This window comes from Balearica regulorum, chromosome 2, assembly GCF_011004875.1.
Source record: "Balearica regulorum gibbericeps isolate bBalReg1 chromosome 2, bBalReg1.pri, whole genome shotgun sequence".
Taxonomy (NCBI): Eukaryota; Metazoa; Chordata; class Aves; order Gruiformes; family Gruidae; genus Balearica; species Balearica regulorum.
Genome location: NC_046185.1, coordinates 43,108,603 through 43,129,171, shown reverse-complemented (window position 1 = coordinate 43,129,171; position 20,569 = coordinate 43,108,603). Strand labels below are relative to the sequence as shown.

Genomic DNA, 20,569 nt, shown 5'->3' with positions numbered 1-20,569 from the left:
AGAAGACTGTTTTACATTATTTATCCCACAATGTTTGGATAGCTTTTGCCAGAAACTGAACATACTTTTGGCTGATACTGCGTGGGTAATCAGTCCACAGAGGAGCAGTTTTGACCCCACTGCCTGTGACTGCACTCTTTGTCAAGACAAGAAGGAAACGTGCATCCTCCCTCCCTGTGCCGTGGTTTCAATACAAACACAATCTAGTGTGCAAGCCAGGAGGGAACCACAGCACACCCCAACCAGATGAGCAGGCAACTGAAGCCCAGTATGTACCTTTAAGCCTGATGTATTTCTACTGATCCTGCCCCTAAGAGAAGTAAATAGATATTATAGATGAGTCTTTAGATTACAGACAATATTCTAGTTCTTCTCCTCCTAACACTCACAGCATCCACCTTGGCATGATGGTGCTTGTCCAGCAGCAGCCTATTGAGACTGAGCAGAATTCCAGTGCAATCCATTTCGTCTGTTTTATCATCTCTAGCTTTTGATCATTTGAAACCTGGAAAGAAAAAGAGGAAGGTGTTATTGGCCAAAAGCAATTAATTTCAATTTTGTTTTAGATTGATTGTTGGGATTATTGAGTGTATTTAAGGTTATATAACATGATTTTATTCAAATAATTAAAAAAAAATATATTTCTACCAGAATGCATTGGTTTGGTAGAAGGAGAAAGTGTTCCTATGAGTGTTCTTAGACAATGATTGGCAAGTCCAACCTTGGCTGTGATCTCAAAAGAAGGCTTTTCATCTTTGGTTCAGGCCTCTATATAATGTTTACAAGTAGTTTTGGTCTATATCAAATCCCACTGAAATCAATGGGAGCTGATATCAGTGGGAGGAACATGAGGCCCCAAAATGGGCATTAAAACCATCCAATTAGTTTTGATTCATCCAAGGCATAAATTGTATAAATGAAACAGAAATGCTTTAAAATGAAAAATACTTGAATCTTCATGTTATAACTGTTTCATAGTAAAGAGCTAGCTCTAGAGTCAGTACGTTAAATAGGGTGGTATGTAGGAAATGATGCCTAGGTAGAAAATCACATTCTACACTTCCTAGTTAAATCGTTAATCTAAATGATATAATACTCAGTCAATTGCCTCACTGGAGATGAATACAGGCATTTATTATCATTTAGACACTGTTCTACAAAAGTATTAATTTGGCCTTCAATCTTTTTTTAATTAGAAATTCAGGAGAGGAGGAGCACTTCTGCCTGGCCTTTAGGAAAAGAACAAATGAATTCAGGTATATCTTCTGCCATTACATTGACTGTTTTATTCATCAGTTCTGAAATAATAATGTGAGAACATTTTCAACACAATACGTCATTACACTTGGTAGTACTGACAATATTTTCCCATTTGTAATAGTAAGAAATGGCAATATACTTTGGGAGCTGATCAACACCCAGATTAAATGCTTATATATTAATGCTCCCCATGTACACTAGTATATGTCTTAGGAATTTTATCTCAGGTACCTTGGTTAATGTATGAAAACAGAAACACCTTTAATCTTCTTTTTTCCTTTTTATTTTCCTTATTTTATTTGTTCAGAAGGCAGATGGAGGATTTATTTCACAAAACATCAAGAAGAAACAAAAACAGACTTTGAAAAGTTGTCAGAAAATATATCCAACTTGGTTATGGTTTTTTATGGAAGCAACGGCAAGTCAAATCCGGTTTCCATGGAAAACAAAGTGGAACATCAGGCTAAGAACCAAATAACATATGATGTAAAATAATATAGAGATTTGTCTATATTTAAATTTTATTTGAGCTTCCTTTTAAAGAGAAATAATCATGTAGTGCTGTAAATATTGCAGATACTATTGTTTAAATAGTCAAGAAAAGCAGAACTGAAATTTTAAGTTGCACACCAGATTTCATTTTCCATTTTTGGCTAAGTTCATGATGATCAAGCTTTTTTTTTTTTGTCTTTTTTTTTTTTTTTTTGTCAACAAATAGTCATAGTTAATAATGCATATCAATTTAAATAGCATTAACATTAAGTAGGTACATTATTAACATTAAGTAGGTACATTTAGAAATCAGTGCAGTATGTAATCTGAATTTGATAGAATAATTACAATGAATGCCCCTGGAGTATAAAGCTAATGTTTCCATAAGTGCTTACAGTCAATCTGGTTCTGCTGCCTTTGAACTCGATGGGACTTTTAGCACCAAGACTGACTCAAATGGGGCTAGGTCTGCGCTGACCCCTTTAGAGAAAACTTCCCCTGTTCCTGTAAATTAGCTATGCCTATGTCTGTATATCTCTGGATGCTAACTCATTGTTTTTGTTGCTTCTTAGATACATTTACCATCTGATCTGGGAACGCTTTATAAAGTGAGACTTGGTCTCCAGAGTTTGGAAAACAGCATATCCCAGTTGTCTCTTCGTCACTTTAAAATGCAGAACACATCAACCCTGGATACCTTTAGTCTTACCATAAATAAAACACTTCCTCTTTCTCTTAATGGAGACAGATGGATTGAATTCCCTGTAGAGTGGCCGTTAAAAGAAGCACTTTCTGGTAGGTATAAATCTACTTTAAAGCGGTAGAGTGGTCCAGGAGGTTAACATGTCCTAATATTACAATTGAAGCCTTTATCAAAACAGAAAATTTTATTGTCTTTATTTAATGATTCATAAAGTCTGGATAAGAATTTAAAATGTATGAAGGAAAATACTATCCACTCAGCTTAATTTCTATACCATAAAGTAGGAAACGCAATGTTCATTTCATTGCACGGAACGATTATTATATGGTACAAAGGACAATTTATAAGAGATATCCCTTTCTTGCAATGTTGTAATATTTCTACTCTCCTTTGTTTGGTCCTCAGCTGCTCATATTACTGACATTAACAACATGATTTTTATAGCTCATTTACTATTAAGCTATTTTTTGTTTGCACATTCCAAACAAAGATGCTCAGTAAATAACAGTGCAAAACTACATATAAGCATCAGTTTTATTACCTTTATACACTCCAAATATTTATGCCTGTTAAAATTACCTCAACAATTGTCTTACATATGTCAGCTTTGTTCAGCAAAATAAAAGAAACCCTTTCACCTAAAATCCACCATATCTTCCATATTCTTCTAATGTGATGCTTACTGAATGCCACCGTATAACAGAACAATTCTCAATTTAATAAACAGACCAAATAATGATACTTAATATTCTGAGTTTTATGCAGAAAACAAATGAGTTTTACCTGGGTAAAGAATAAGTCAGTTCATCCAAAGTGAGCTGAAGTAGGTATTAAACGAACTACCCCAATACGCTTTGGATTGGAATTTGTGGCCCTGTTTCAGTGAGGTGTTTGCATGTGTCTAAACATAAACATGCAAGTAATCTCAGTAGAATTAACAAGGGCTGAAGGTTTTTTGCATATTTTGGCTGGGACTGAAAATTTAAATTTTGTATTTAGGCTTTAGATTTTATATTGCTTAGAGGTGTTATTTTCACCTGAAGACTTGCACAGTGTGAGTACAGAACAGGGTTTAATGGCTTTCATCTTCTATACACAAGGTTGAAACAAAGAGGACCTTCAGATTAACATAAAGGACATGAGTGTGCCCCTTGCAAAAGACTGATCGCTGTCACATGCAGAAGTATTTAGGGTACATGTACAAGCACACAGAAATGGTGAGAGAAAGATGCAGTGTGCTTGCTAAATGGGCAGTGAGACTGGAACCCTCGTGACCTTGGTTCTGACACTGGCTCTGTCACTGGCCTCTTGGTTGAAAAAAATCACTTTCCCACTCTTTGTGGTTTTGGGGTATTTTTTTTTGATATTTTTGTTTGTTTGGGGTTTTTTTTTAATATTTTCCTTCTTTGTACAATACTATGAGATCAAGAGACAAAAATAATCACACACACACACAAAAGAATAGGTATTCTATTACCTATCTGTTTAGGTAAAAGAACAAACAAACAAAATAGCTCAACTCTGTTGCATTTATTTCTTTCCACGTGTGGTTTAGAAGTCTTCAAGGAGGGATTTGTAACCACAGTGAAGAAAAAAACTAGGACAGTGAAAAAACAAATTCCCCCAAATCTTTGCCATTTTATGTCCAAAAGACCTTTAAGCGGGTCCACAGCAGGCGGCACACGTGGAATTCAAATTGATCCTTTACACACAAACATACTTGCAATTTATTGTGCAAAAGAGATCTGCTTTTCTGTCAGCTTTCTAAATCTAATTTATCTTCTCCTTGGTTTTCTTTTTCTCAGCTAAAAGCAAACCCAGTATTCTGTTAATTGGAATGGAAAGTAGCTGATCATAATCACCCTAACCAGAAGCTTTGTGCTGTTAAATTTCAGATAGAGCTCTGTCATTCATAGAGTGCCTTAGTGTTTCATCTCTTAGTTATCCTTTCCTTTGTTTTATTTTGTACTAGGGATTGTGACGAAGCATATGCTAATGGCTAATTGAAACCATCAAAACACAGTTGATAAAATACAGTGCAGACCCTTGAGATCTGGCTGTGCACACATGTGCCTTTGGGTGTGTTAATGGGGAGAGTTCTCCAGCTGAGTATATACATAAATAGTTTCTCTTCACTGCATCTTCCTTTGAAATTCCTCAGGAATCCCCAGGGATGAAACGGTGCGCTCTCTCGCTCGCGCTCTCTCTCTCTCACATACAGGGCTGCACAGAAGGTGAATTTTGCACTATTATAGTTTTTAAGGCAAAACAATTAAATAGTGGAAAGGTGAAATAAAAAATGTAGTATGCTACTTTCAAATAGTTGATTATTTCCACAAAGTTAACACAGAGCCATAATTCACACTGAGATTATGAAATAATCAGAATTTTATAAAATTAATGGAGTTGTAGCATTCATATTTGTTATTCTTATTGCATGTAACTTCTTTTCAGATATTTCTTTCATCTTTCCCCTCTCCAATCTATTCAGTACACTATGGAGATAAAAGCTTACTTACTTACCCACATTTGCCCTACGATGGCCGGATCCTACTACCTGAACAAAGACCACCATTTAAGCATTTTAGCCCTCTTCCCTTGCCTACATTAGTCTCCTGCAATTGCCCCTTCTTTGTACAAGGTACTCTGATGGTTCTATCCACTGTATAATCTGATCCAAAGTTCATTCAACTCAATCCCTAGTTGACTACAGGGCCGTGATAAGACAGGAGATCTTACTTGCCTTGGCCAGACTCACCTGGAACCTCCAGCCATGATGGGCATAAGATGTCCATTTAAGATCATGCCTGAGCTACATCAGATGTGCGTCTGTCTCTAGTCCTCTCTCTGACCCTGTCTTCTGGATGGACTGTTGAGCCTGAGACTTATTAGGATTTTGTCTATTAGGCATTTGCCATTAAAAAGAAAAAGGCAACTGACTGTGGTAATTTTTCCATAATGTACTACTGTTATAAAGAGGATAAAGCATGCTTGTCTCTAATTTAACGTAAAGTTGTCAGCATCACCAGTGTTTATAGTTACAGGACAAAATTAAGGAAAAAAATTTAAAAATTGAATTTTAGTATCATTTTCAAGTGTTTGAATGTTTAATTACATCTGGCTGCACATTGCTACGTTGTCAAGTAGCTATGCAAGGTTGTGGCACAGTCTTAACAAGATCTCTTCCTGCTTGCTATTGCAGTGGTTACATATCATCTAACAGTATTTTCAAGAAACATTTTGAGTGAGAGAAATTTGGTGCATATGACTGCATGTATATATGGTACTCACGGTGACACAGGGGACAGATCCCTTCTCTGGTCATTGCAGAATGTCCAGCAGGGAGAGAACAATGAGGTACTCTGTTTTAAAGTACTTTAAAATGTATCCTTTAATCCATTCTTGCACTTTCTATACATTATTTTCAAATCTTCCTATATACTTAAGTAATACACTTTAAGATAGTAATACTGAATAATTTTATTTTAGTCATTTGTAGTTATCGTGGATGCTGTTGAATTGGGAGAACTGGAGAAAGCTGTTCTTTTGATCAGCAGTAAAACAGGTAAAGTACTTTTGCTGCTCTCTAAAGTCAGTGATGTGAATCACACAGCTAGCCTCCTGTTAAAGGCAATGAAATCACTGCTAGAGTTAAATACAGATTAATTTCCTTTGGCTATTTTTGCTAAAGGGTAATATTTTATAAAGCAAAATCCTGCATCTTGACACATTAAAATCCTTGGATGTAAAGGCTATATCATTATTGCATCAAGAAAGTAAACTATTCCTTTCCATACAAGAAAGAAAACCAGAAAATGAAGATAAATAATTATATTTTGCGATTAATATGTGATCTATTAATGAGTGATCTAGGAGAATAATAATAACTCACATAAGATACTGGTATTGTTTAATTGTCCTTCTGTGATTCAGTTATTTTCACTGTTTTCCCCACCTGTTCTGTTTTCTCCTTGTGACACTCGGAGGGGGATTTTATCCCTATTAGGCAGTCAGCAGTTTTGTCACTGAATTTCATTAAGATTGTCGTAATTTAACATCTCTTTGCCTCATCTGTAGGATGGCTATCATGCTACTAAGGAACATTCAAGACTTTCATTAAAGTCCTTTAATGAAATTTTTTGTATAATTGCAAATTGTTACTATGTGTTACAGTTGAACATTTTCAGACAGTTTTCTGGGAAAACAAGGGTTCTGTGTTTGCACTTTCCCTCTCTCTTTTTTGTTTGCCCATCTGTTGGCTTCTCATAATAACCTTTTAGACTCACCACCCAATTTCAACCAAATCTGTAAAATGTGTGTAGATGTCAAAGACATTTGGGCAGTAAGCCTGTACGTACTGGTTGGCTGGTCAAGACATCCTGCCCCACAGCACGGTCTGCCTTGGCTGCTGGGGGCTTCAGAGGGGGCTCAATGTGGGGCTGCAGTTACTGCAGAGGGGAAGGGAAGAAGAGGGGCAGCCCTGCCGTGCCGCTGTTGGGGAGCAAGGCATGGAGCTCACTGCTTTTATTTCCCACAGCTTCAGTTGTACAAGTTAACTACGGCTGTCTGTCTGACTGACAATCATTGAATATGGCAATTGCATGTTGCCAAAGGGCACTGCAGAGAGCATGACACGCAAGATTTTTCTGGTCAGGATTGAAAACACGATTCACAAAGGAGAGACTTCAGGGCTCATTGACTCTGTGTGTGTTATGAAAAGAGGATTGGGCAGCTGTGTAATACATTTCTTCCAGAGGAGTTACTTAGATGATAAAGCACTTTATATGAGTAAGAGCGTCCATATTGTATCTAGACTTGTTTGGACTGAGACTAGTTTGGACCAAGGCTCTGAACCAAAAATCCCCAAACACAAAAGCTCTTTAGTGTATAAAGTCAGAGATACGCTGCAGGACTGGTCAGCCCAGGCAGAGTGTTGCTTTAATGCGTTTATGTTTCTTCCAGTATTTGAGCGGGTTTTTAAGATTGAAATCTCTTTTAAGGTTCGAAATCCCTTCCTGAAGCTTCTGACTCTTTCCATGCACTGTCTGGGCAGATCATGAGTGCAACGTGATGTCCTGGATTCCTCTCCAGGAGTCTGAGCCTATTAACTTAGACTCCTATTGATATAATTAAAGGGTCTCGGACAGTAGTAGAAGACATTGGAATGCAGTTTGCTGAACAGGGTTGAAGGGACAAATAATAGAAGACAAGGTAAAATGAATAGTCTTCATGACTAACTAATGACAAGAGATTCAGGCCAGTGTTATAGACAGCATGTAGCTGAAGTCCCCAGCAGAAAATTCAAAAGGAAGTGTTAGAGAACCACCTTTCTCAAATAAGCAGAGGTATACAGCAAGTTGCTGAACTTCATTCGTACCTTCCATCTCATGAGATCCTCTTTGTGCTGCATATGGAGTGGAGCTCCAACCCTCTTGTCAACCAGTCACTGAGGAGGAAGCACTACCAGATACATATTTCTGCTCTTCCTACTCAAATATGCCTGCCTGAGTCATGCTGAATCTTTTCTGCATGCCTGTCCAAGGACGGTGAGGACAACACTCCTTTGCTAAGACAAAATAAGACAAAAGAAATGCTTGCTCCTAAATGTCTAAGTTGAGGTTTCATACAGGAACAAAATTAGGACTGTTATGATGATTCCAGGATTTTTAACCCAATTGTTGGTATTCATAAATGAATTAATAAATGATGTTTTAATGTAGTAGGAATGACACCATTATATCAACAACAGACTCTGCCTAATTCCTTGACATGCAGTACAACATTTTCACAATACTTTATTTCCTTCTTTGTAGACTGCAAACTGGACATTAAAAAATTGCATGTGAAAGAAGCTGTAAAGGAGCATCCCATCTATGTATTTGAAGTGAATGAGTAAGTATATTATGTAAAGCTAGTCATTAATTTTTTTTTTTTATAGTATAATTAATAGTTGAAAGCACTGAGCAGGCATTGAATTAAAATGACTGTCACAGACTAGTTCAGTCAATGGATATTTTAAAAATAAGTCCATCTTTAACTGTCCCACATAAATTCATAGGATTTTTTTGATTAAACATATGATTTACTTATCACAAGAACATGAGTGGTTTTGTTTTTCAGAGCATTTTATGTGGATGCAAATAAGCCAGAAATACAGAGAGAAATCCCGGTATCTTTTGTTATTAGAGGAGACAAACAAAAGAATGACATAGATAACAACTTACATGAAGATGGAAGTCAAGCAAACAATCTGACAGAGTATACAATTAAAATATACACAGGTGACAAAAGGGGAGCAGGGACTGATGCCAACGTGCATATTATTTTATTTGGGAATGAGGACAAATCTGAGGTATTTCAGCTCTCTCAGCCACTGGAGCATCGAAACCCCTTTGAAAGAGGAAAGGTGAGTACATGAATTTTATAGGATGTGTACATTTCTGGACTGGGAAAGCAAACTTTATGCAAGTTCTTTACAGAACTTAAGGCATTTATCCTGTTTTCACATCACTAGATGAGATACGGTCTCAGCTTCTCTGTGTTTCGCCTTTTCATCAGATTAACCAAGGGACATTTTGCTTGTATCATATCTAGCTGACTCTTTTGCTCTTCTGTCTCTTGGTCCCAAACACATCATATTGCATCCACTCATCTGCCCAGTTATGCGTTTCCTTGATCTGAAATACACAACATGCATTACCTGTGCATGTGCATATATCATAGAACCATAGAATCCTAGAATCCTAGAATCCTAGAATGGTTTGGGTTGGAAGGGACCTTAAAGATCATCTAGTTCCAACCCCCCTGCCATGGGCAGGTACACCCTCCACTAGACCACATTGCCCAAAGCCCCATCCAACCTGGCCTTAAACACTTCCAGGGAGGGGGCATCCACAACCTCTCTGGGCAACCTGTTCCAGTGCCTCACCACTCTAACAGTAAAGAATTTCTTTCTAATATCTAATCTAAATCTGCCCTCCTTCAGCTTAAGGCCATTACACTTTGTCCTATCATTACTCACCCTTGTAAACAGTCCCTCCCCATCTTTCCCGTAGGCCCCTTCAGGAACTGGGGGTACATACTCATTGGCTGGTCAAGACATCCTGCCCCACAGCATGGTCTGCCTTGGCCGTTGGGGGCTTCAGAAGGGGCTCAACATGGAGCTGCAGTTATTGTAGAGGCGAAGGGAAGGAGAGGGGCAGCCCTTTCATGCTGCTGTTGAGGAGCAAGGTGATATATATTGCAATATCCCTTGCTGTTGCACAAACTTTGAATATTGTGCTTGAGAATACATCAGTCTCTTTCATCCCATCATTTTACTTTGCCATGGAAAATGATGCTCTGATCCTCACTGAATGTATAAGCCTATAACCAGACAAAATGGAACCATGCACACCAATCTGATTCTGATATCTATCATGCTTTAGGCTATCCAGAGACCTCTAGTTCAGATACAGATATTTGCATAAGAATGCTGATTCTCTGCATGATGTCCCAGTACCTTAGCAGAATATTCTTCTATTTTAATAAATACATTACTCCATCAAAGGAATTGCTCTGTTTGCTCACCACCTGCGCAATGGAGTATAATGATGGTTACACTTATGCAGCAAGAAATAAATATATTTTCCATATCTCTCTCCTGTGGATTTCTTGAAAGGTAATGACTGAATAATTAAAAGTCCAGTTAAAATATCTTCCTTATGAGATCTACCTCATTATCTCCAGCAGTCCTAAACATCTTTTTACTTGCAGAGTTTCTTCATCCAGGATGTCTTTGAATATCTTCTAAAAGAACTTTACTTGTGTATTGTCTTCCATACTGAGGACGTTAATAAATCTAGTTACCTATAGGCACAAGAAGCAAGTAAGAAAGTGTCTTGAGTAGTGCTTCATTTTGCATGGTACTACACAGGAGGTGCCATTGGTCTTTGAAAAAGAAGAGTAGATACATGGAAATCCTGTTAGCAATCCAGCTAAGTGAATGGGTAGCCAGTGATGTCAAATGTCTTATGAAAAAAGGATGTCATTTTTAAAAAATCTGTAATATGAAACAAGGTAATATTTTAAATTAAAATATTTAATATTTGAGAAAGAAAATGGTACGTGTAGTAAAAGCCTTTATCTTTTATGTTCTTGAACATGTATTTGTGTATCATACACTGAAAACATTTTAGAAGTCTGTATCTGTTGAGAATTCCTAGGAAAGCAAAAATATTTTTCTGGTATATGAAAGTCAGGAAAGAGGTAGGGATTGTCCTACTATAAGTTGAAAAGTTAATCTTTCGTGTTTAAGCTGAGACCTATTAGGAGAGGATCTATACCACAGATCTTCCTTAAGGAAAATAAACCAGATCAGGTGTCAACAACCTATTTTAATTGGTATTATTATATTTGAATTAGTCTCAGAACTGACCTAAACAAGTGTGTAAGTTTCCAGATATCGGTATATTATTTTTAATAACTGCATTTTCATATTGAAGGTTGATACATTCAAGATTAAGACAAAAAAATTAGGAAGCCTACATTCAATTGAAATTGGTCATGATGGGAAAGGATTTGGTGAGTATGCTGCATGTGTTCAATAGCCTTGTAAAAATCTTCTGCTTAAAGATCTGCCTGATGTTTGGCAAGGTTTTTGAAGTCATGCTACTGCTACAGCTAGCTAATACAAATCTGTATACAAATGAGGTCAGTTTGACTGCTCTTGTTTATGCTCCTTCTGTCTCTATCACATTTCCCTTGACTTTATCTTGATTTTTTTTTCTAACAGAGATCTAGTTAACATAAACCTCAGAAGGTTTTATCCTTCAAACATTGCTCAGCCAAAACTCCTATTAGATGTCTTAATGTAGGATTGAATTTTCAAAATGCAGGCTAAACTTTCCATTCTTTGAACATCATCTAAGAAATGTTTAGGCAAGTTTGGGACTCTGGTCAAAGCATGGTGTGGCTCCCACCAACACAAATACGGCTTTTCTTCTTGTGAAAGCTAAACTATGAGGAGAATACTACTGTGCACCAGATCTTCCCCTCATGTTAAGTTAGGATGTGGCTACAGTACATACCCACACATGACAATGGAAACTGTATGTATAGTGTATTACACGTAATCTCTAAAACCTGAATTTTACAAAAAACTAACATGGGAGACTAGGGCATATAATATTTTGATCTTATGTTTAGTGGTGCCAAAATAACCTAGAGATATACAAATGCATAAATGGAATTTGCAGGCAATGTACAGCTTGAGTCAAAAAGGTCTGATTGTATTGAGATATTCTGGTCAGGTGAATTTTGCTTAACCTATCTGAAAGAAATAGGTTTAGGTTTAACAAAACCTGATTTATCTAAGTGCATGAGCCACTATAAGGCGGCAAGGGTTTGTTGTATCTAGAATGAACCAAGCAAAATTCTGAAAATATCAGTTCCTATTTAGTCAAAAGGTGAACATTTTTTTTTCTAACTACCCAGTCATGTTGTACATGTGATGATAGTATTGAAATCTCAAAAAGAAAAACACTAAACCTGTTGAAATACCTATAATAAGTAAAATCCTCCTGCTGACTTTCATTTCGTTCATGTTAGCTGCTGTACCTGCACACAATTCTACTTAGAACTGATCTGGGAATGGAAGACCACAGACCACACTGGCAGACTTTTAGCACTCTGAATTTTGCACAGAAGTCTGCAGGGGAAATAAAGGTTGAACATGTATTTCCTGGGTCCCAAATTATCAACAACATGATTGTCTTTCATCTCTGTGTCCTGATCAACATCACATAGCTGTTAATACTGCCTTCCTAGCACAGCTGGTGTGTGTTGATTCATCTTACATCCATGACTACCTTCCTCTTAATTTTTTCTCTGAAATTGTCTCCAAGTGTCTTTCGTCACATGAGCTGTAATCCTCACAAGCATCCTCAAATGTAACACATCTTTGAAATGTTTCATCTGTTTGCTAATCTTTCCTGGCTGCCTCTAGATTTCTCCATACCTGGAGATTTCAGTCAGTGAGGTCTGCTGGAGTTTTGTCAATAAAGGACAGAGCATTAGGTTTTAAACTTTTCAAAAGAGCAAACATGCCTTTATATTAGTTTGTAAAGTGCCGTGTAAATTTGAGAGACTGCAAATTTTTATTGCTGATAATCTTGACTCTGAATTACAGAGATTTCATGAAAGGTCAGATATATTCTAAGTAGGGTCTATGATATATTAAACCATTCACAAGATTTCATTAAAAGAGTTCCAAAAGTACTTCATAATATTAGTAAATGATTCTTGTGAACTGAAGATGAAAAATGTAGGCACCTTTATGGCCTAGTTATACTAGCTAATTGTTTAAAAACGTCCATGAAAAGTGAGAAACATTGCTATGCCTTTACCTTTTATCTAAATTGCTGCAATTTGCAAATATTTTTATATGATATTTTTTATCCTACTTACAAATATTTTTATTTGGTTTAGCCTACTTAGTACTTTGTTGAAATATTTGAAAACCAAAATAATTTGTTAGAATATAGTATTTTATCTCTAGGACATGCAAAGAATACCAAAATGTTTTCAGCTACTAGCAGTAATTAGTTTTAAATGTTGTCATTAAGTATTTGCATTGGCAAACATGACTAAAGATGCCAGCACAAACATTGTATTTCTATAATAAAATTTTATTTTAAAAATCTTCATATTTTAATATTCTATGAAATAAAATTCTGTAGCACAGTAATGAAGGTATTTTTCACACAGCAACACAGGAGATTATAGCAGATATTAAATACATTCTCAAAGCTAGAACAGGTATGAGTGCTGGCCTGAATCACTGCTGCTGAACAAATACGGCTATAAGCAGCATTCAGATTCACCGCTTGGTTTACATAAATATATTAATTAGAAAGAAGTAATAGAATTTCTGTTTTCCTATTGTTTAAGGGCTTGGGTTATCACTAGAGAAATTGCATGTATTGACAAAGTCTATCTGATTTTATTGTTTGGTGAACACTGAAAATCAGCACCCAGAGGGGTGTACTTCAGAGTACCAAAAGGGGCATCATGGGATTTCCAGAATGTATTCAATATTACCATGCACTCCATGTCAGTTGTCTTACTGCCTGTTCTGTTCCACGTGGAAAAATGAGTTAAGTTGTAATAAAAATCTTCCTTTATATTTTCTGTCAAAAACATCAAAGACCTTCTCTGTAAAACTGAGAGAAATTGGTAGTAATTTGAATTATCTACATTTCAGTTTTATTATTGATATTGAATACATTTGAAAGTACTGAACTACACAGGGTTTGGAAATGAAATCAGAAACCTTTCTTATGCTTTATTTGTGTTTTGGTTATATTAAATTTGCTCTTTTTTTCCTTGTACAGCAAGTGGCTGGTTTCTGGAAAAAGTAGAAATCACAGATGCATCTAGGAATTCAGTGTATTGCTTCAACTGTAACAGGTCAGTAGATCAGTTCATCATCACTCTGAAGGTGCTGTTTTCTTTTTAACAAGAATAAATAGTAGTTTTTTTAGTCTCTCAGTTGTTTCTTTTCGGGTGTCCTAGAACCGTACCAATTTTTTAACTGTGCTGTGTTCCTATCAGTCCATCCCCAGTAACTTTTGAACCCTTTGGCCAATTTCAAACTAATTGGTCAAAAGAATATTTAGAGGAAGACACTATATTTTTCCAAGTTATTAAAACTGGATGACTGTAGGAGGGAGAGACACAGTTGAGTGCTTTTTCCAAGATAAGATATTAGTATACCATTTTCAAGAGATAGAAGCTGTTTGGTGAACTATTACACAAATATTAACGCATATGTAGCCCTGACGAGCATATCATGGGTATGCAAACAGGCATGGGAGAGAAATAGAAATATGGGATGGTGGGAGGATGGTAGGATATGGCAGTATAGATACAAATCAAGAAAAAATAGTGGGTTTTTATTTTATTCTGCAAAAGCAACATTAAAATCCTTCTGTTTTGATGTCTGCTTAGTATGGGTCTAGGATACATTCAGCAAACGGGGTAAAGATAAAAGAAACCTTTTTACAACATAATGTAAGAGGATAATGATCTAAATTTAGACATTTATTTGGATAAAGAGGTGCTGGGGTAAAGGGCTTTTAACGTACAAAAAGAAGATCCACTTCAGCCTGCACCAAACTGAGGCAATACACCTTCAGAAGTTGCAAATTAAACCGAAAGGTATATTTGGAGTGACTGTTCACTACAGTATACAGTTTACAGCTTAAAGCATTTCAGAGTAAACAACAGAAGCAAACACGTTCATGTCTTTCTAAGTGTAAAATAGGCTTTTAATGCATCTGGAGAACAGACGAGTGTGAAAATTTACAAGTTCCCTATATCTAGAAAGAGGGATGTTGCCTGGTGGTCTGAAAACAGAAATGGTAGCCAACAATATTTAATTTTATCCTTACCTTAAATGTTTCTGTAAACTTGACAATTCATAGAGGCAAATCCCAATCCTCAACCCAAAAAAGCAACATTTTTTTAGCTCTTGGATTCTAAGTCATGAGAATGTGTAGCTGTTACCAAACTCAACAACATTAAACTTCTTCCAAACACATGCTCAGGTACTACCTAATCTTCTCGATACCTAAATTTAGGTTAGTGGGCATGACCAAAAGTCCTTAGGCCACAGTATCACTCAGGTGCGCTACACAATCCATGATGGGATTTTCAGTTGATGTCACTCCACCACTTTTACTTGTCAGAGTTCTCAGACCACACCAGTCAGAGGACAATTCTTGAAAAAGGCAGCTTGCAACAAACATTTTTTTTTTCCAGAGATTTTCTTTTCAATGTTATTTAAAGTCTTATGGTAAATACACAAAGAAATGTAGGAAACACATTTGGAGCAAGAACTTGAATCATGTTGTTGTGGGGGAGTGACTGACACAGATTGTTTCTACAGACTGCTGACTAGGACATTTAACTGGGACCTTGGTGGGTTAGTCATGTGTATACCTTAATGTATACCGACTTACTTACTCAAAATAGGAGAATTTCAGTAGAAGAGATTAGGAGGTCCACGCCAGAGTACTCAGTGACTCAGAGGTTATAGGGCACTCTTCATATACAGGAAACTGTTCCAGCCAAGACATGGAGCTTCTCGTCTCATAGCCTGCTGTGTAAATGGGGAATGGGTTCATTCACAAAGAAAGGACTCTGATACAAATGCTGTCTCTAAAACATATTCATCACTGAGAAACCTGAAAGGAGGTGGGCATCCTTTACTAACTAATTTAAATGCCCATTGTCTAGCTTACACCTCACACCTTTCCTTGGCTCTGGGACTTCCATGAGCAATTTTATCTGCCAAGTTTAGTTGTGTTTCAGCCTGGAACTGTTTAGCATCAGCCACATCTCCCAGCTCTTCAATAGTGCAACTTCAGATGTGAGCTACATTAACACTATACTGGCAGGGAATCCCTCCCGTACTAGCTCTTTAGTAGACATCACGTCAGGTGGTCTGTAATAAGTCTTGCAAAAGTGTTAGAAGCTTTTTAACTCTCCTTGGAAATGAATATCATTGCCTCCATGGTTCCAGTTAACATCAACCTACCTGATCTTTGGACTCAGGCCTATTTCCCATACAGTCAATAGTAAAACCTCCATAGGCTCTTATGGAGCAGGGATCAGCATACAACTCAGTATTTTGTGAGCCAACAAGGAGATACGAGAAATAAACAGCCCCTGGAATGGTATACATGGACAATAACTTGTTATCACAGAACAGGTTTCCTTACTCTAAATTATCTTGATTTTATGCCACTCAGCGAAACAATCTTCTTGTCACCTATATGACCAACAAATAAAATCAATGCATATTTCATAAATATATTTATAAAATTAATTACACTTTTAAATTATGCATATATAGATACTAAAAAAAAAAAAAAAATCACTGTTTTCTTCAGGTTGGTTACTGCTTCTGCATAAACCAATGTAAAAACTCTCCTAGAAATCCAAAGGTGCAGAAGCAGGCTCTCATGATTTGTCTGTTTGTTAAGTTTTATATGTGCTGTATCACTGACAGGTTTTTATGTTTTTCCCTTAAGGTGGCTTGCTGAGGATGAAAGTGATGGCTGCACTGTAGTGCAACTCTATCCATAGCTGCTTGATTTCTGATTCTTTCTGAGTGTGCTGCTTCACCAAATTCATGATGATTTGATTTACTTGTATTTTATAATTCTGAAGGTATTGTAATTACTGTGAAGGAATGTCAAAACAATGCATTAAAAATATCACAGTAAATTAAACATGTCTAATGTGAACACCGCATTCCAATCCTATTACAGATGCTCAAAAACTCTGCATGACTGAAATTTAGAAAACAGAAATTTAAATCTGTAACATGGCTCTGTGGGCTTGATCTGAGCGTTCATAATGGTAGACATATGTAGTAACATACTCAAATATTTGTTTCAGTAATAATTTGTGGGAAAGTTAAATTTAGCTCTTTGGTCAAATCTGTCAGTATTTATTAATTTGGTAAATCTGTTTCAATTTCAACATTTATTAACATTTAGACTTTCTTGAAATCATTTTCCAAACAAATTGTACAACTCTTCAATGTTACCATATATTGCCTCCTTTTTCTATAAGACCATGACAGAGAGTAATAAAGAATTTGTTATTCGGGAGTTCACCCTGTGTCAGTAAGCCTCCCACTGACATTTGATTGTAAAATCTTGTAGCTGAGCCAGAACCTCAGCTGAGAACCTTTAGATTCAAAGGGTCTCCTAAGAGAGGCTGTTATCAGTAACATTGCAATAGCTTACTGGCAGGCTTAGGCAGCTCCCTGCTCAGCTTGATGACTTTTGCAGTGCCCATTCTTAGCCACCTAACTGACTTTCCAGGGCTGTATGTGTGAACGCCTCTACTTCCAAAAAAAAAAAAAAAAAAAAAAAAAAAAAAGCAAGCCCAAATCTGTTTGAGAATGCACAATAAATAGAAAGATATTTAGCAATAAATGCATAAATTATTATTTGATTTGGTAGGCTTTGACGTTGCCAGAATTGACTCAGGAAGGGTTTAGGATACAGATAAGTCTGAAATGAAATCATGACTTGCACACCACCTGAAGTTTCATGTGTGTGACCAGAATACAAATACCATATATAAGCTACATAGGGCATGTCTCTGTTTAATCAAAGGCTCCACATTTAGTTCGTCCAAAATTTAAAATCTGCATGAAGATCTGAATTTTAGACCTGTTTCACCCTCGAGCCACTACCATGTTCTGTAGCAGCAACATGCTTTCTATAATTACAAGAATTAAATGAATTTCTAATCTGTGCTGATGAAATATTGTCTGGCGCTCTTTTTAATATGTTTAATGTTTATTTACTCACATTATTCTGTGAAATGAGGAATGTTGGCCAATATCTGCAAGGGTGATGGGATTTCAGTTGTTACTTTGACACAAAAAATAATAAACACATATAATGGCTCTTGGCAGGTAGTTTCATTTTTATCTACCTTATACGTCATCAAACGGAGAGCTAACGTGAGGTGTGGATGTGATCAGAGTGAGCAATGGAACAGAGTCAATTTCTTCTAAAAGTGCTCTTTTTGCTCACGCTGCTACCACACACACTGGAATGGATTTGAAATTGTATCCCCAGAGTGCACAGTTCACTTAGTATCAGTATTCATTACACTGAATCACTTCTTTGTGATCTATTATGTGATTTGTTTCATTATTATGTCTTTCATTAATAGTTTGTAATACTAGCTCTCTTTGATGCCATTTCTGATTTATCAAGTGTAAATAATGCCTTCCTAATCTGTTTTTCATTATAACAGCGAATACTCTCCTTCAGGAGCTGCCTTCGGTATTTGAAAATTATTTTCTCTACGTATACAGTGTACAAATCAGGTTTTGGATTTGGTTCCCTGGATCTAGAGCCATGTATCATGGAATCATAGAGTCACAGAATGGTTTGGGTCGGAAGGGACCTTAAAGATCATCTAGTTCCACCCCACCTGCCATGGGCAGGGACACCCTCCACTAGACCATGTTGCCCAAAGCCCCATCCAACCTGGCGTTAAACACTTCCAGGGAGGGGGCATCCACAACTTCTCTGGTTGAGGTATAAACAACTCAACACTTTCACTAACAGGACCACCACAGCAGAGGGCTTCATGTCAAGCACATCATGGGTCCTTGCAGCACGTATTACTGGGGGATTACACTTTGTTAAGAAAACCTGAAATAGCATAAGAATCTCTCTCTCAGGTCTTGCTTGGAAGACATGGCAGTTAGCATACTTAGCTTGTGACTAGTGCCAAACCCCAAACTTGCCTCTTCCACATGGCATACAGTGATCTATGCTGTGTTTGGCACAGAAGTCAGTTAATCTCCATCCGTTGCAAGTGGGACAATTTTTGGACAAAATTGCTGCCAAAGACAGAGACATGACAGAGGTGCCACCTTGTGTGCGCTCTGCTGTTGCTGCACAGCAAGGTTGCTGCCTTGCTTTTTTCCTCCCAGCACCCTGCTCTGCCTATGGAGAGCCTGGGCAGATACTGACATCACTGATGCCTCCGCGGGGAACGGAGATGCAGCATGGAAAAGAGACTGCCCGGGTCAACAAAAAACCCAGGCATTTGGCATTCATGGGAGCCTTGGAAGGAGCAGAGAGATAACTCAATCAGCTGGAAAAGCCAAGGCTGTAGTGGAGAGAAGACTTCTGCTGTCTCTCCCTGCTGCATCCTGTCCTTGAAGATCTGTGTGAGAGGGCAGTGGCTAGAGGATTTTGCTATTATTATTGTTATTATTGCACTACAGAGAAAGCCTTGAGCTGGAGCTGGGTGCTAAAATATAGACCCTGAAGACCATAACATAGACTCTTAGGTATAACAGAGTCTGAAAGTGTTCATTAAGGGTCCAGTATCGGTTAACTCTTTTTTCCTTATCCACTTTTCCTGATGTGCTTTTATATATATTATTAGGTTAATCTAGGTGACATATTTCTGCCCATTTAAGCCCTTGAGTGTCTCACTTTCTTTTGCTGATGATGTTAAGGATTTGAAAAAAATATAACCGTGTTCTGACTGGCTCATTGGATCATTTAATATTCTCCCAGCAACTCCAAGTACTGTCTTGCCGAAACTCATCATACAAAATAAAGGATTCCCTCATCTTAAGTACATATGAGCAGTTATATTGCATCTATCCATCCTGTAGTTTGTCAGCTGTGGAAACGGGATGAGAATAAGAAAAAAGGAAGTACCAAGTGCTCCTCTGAGTTCCTTTAGAAGTCTTGGATGAATACCATCTAGTCCTGGTGGGTTGTTAGTATTTATCAATGTATTTGCGAATATAAACATCCTTTGCTCATACATCAATTTAAAATGGTCCCTTGGACTTCTTCTCCATGAAGAAAAGCAGTAGTCTGGAAAAGTCCATAAACTCTTCCAAACTGAGCAGTGCAAAGCAGTGTCATAACTTTCTGGGCTGTGGCTGAATCTTTGTTTTACAGTTCTTTGCTTGGCTTGAATTAATTTTAAACAGGTGAAGCAAAAGGGGAAAGAAAATGGTAGTTTTCATTTTCTTCTTCAAACTTTTGAAGATTCTTAATTACATCCTAAATACAGTGTCACAGAGCATGCTAATATCCCCTTAGGCATTCCATAAATGCTTTTCCCATTTATCATAAAATGTGAAGTGCTTGGTCGTTGGTTGGTTTCTGCATGCACAATGGCAATGAAAGAGTTGTCAGCATTGTACAAAGCCCGGTTGCAAGCTCGCTTCCTGTGATGTCTTCCCATATGTCTATGTCTTCTGCTATCATTCATTATATATCTATGTTTATCTTTGATTATATTTTAAAATATAATATAATAATATATAAGCAACATGAAAGGTAACTGACATCCATTTCTAAATTATAAATGTAAATTTAAGAAATCCTGTGTTAAACCTTTTAAAAATTCTAGGAAATAGTTTCTTCTTTCATACATAATATGGAAGTCAGCATGCTGTCATCAAAGCGAGGCTGTTCTCAATCATTCTGGTTGCTTAAACCTGGAATTTATTTATTTATTTATTCATTCATTCATTCATTCATTTATTTGTCTATTTATTCAGAG

General features: G+C 36.9%; 1 protein-coding gene across 1 annotated transcript in view; it reads left to right on the top strand.

Moving 5' to 3' along the window:
* Positions 1-17,985, top strand: part of RP1 (RP1 axonemal microtubule associated) — a 209,716-nt gene extending 191,731 nt beyond the window's left edge. The window contains exons 50-59 of the mRNA XM_075744095.1: positions 1,197-1,256; positions 1,568-1,746; positions 2,325-2,547; positions 5,658-5,812; positions 5,945-6,020; positions 8,269-8,347; positions 8,576-8,861; positions 10,939-11,017; positions 13,828-13,903; positions 16,531-17,985. Of these exons, the coding sequence (XP_075600210.1) occupies positions 1,197-1,256; positions 1,568-1,746; positions 2,325-2,547; positions 5,658-5,812; positions 5,945-6,020; positions 8,269-8,347; positions 8,576-8,861; positions 10,939-11,017; positions 13,828-13,903; positions 16,531-16,585 (1,268 nt within the window). The 3' untranslated portion in view covers positions 16,586-17,985. The remainder of the gene's footprint in view (positions 1-1,196; positions 1,257-1,567; positions 1,747-2,324; positions 2,548-5,657; positions 5,813-5,944; positions 6,021-8,268; positions 8,348-8,575; positions 8,862-10,938; positions 11,018-13,827; positions 13,904-16,530) is intronic.
* The last annotated feature ends 2,584 nt before the right edge of the window (positions 17,986-20,569 follow it).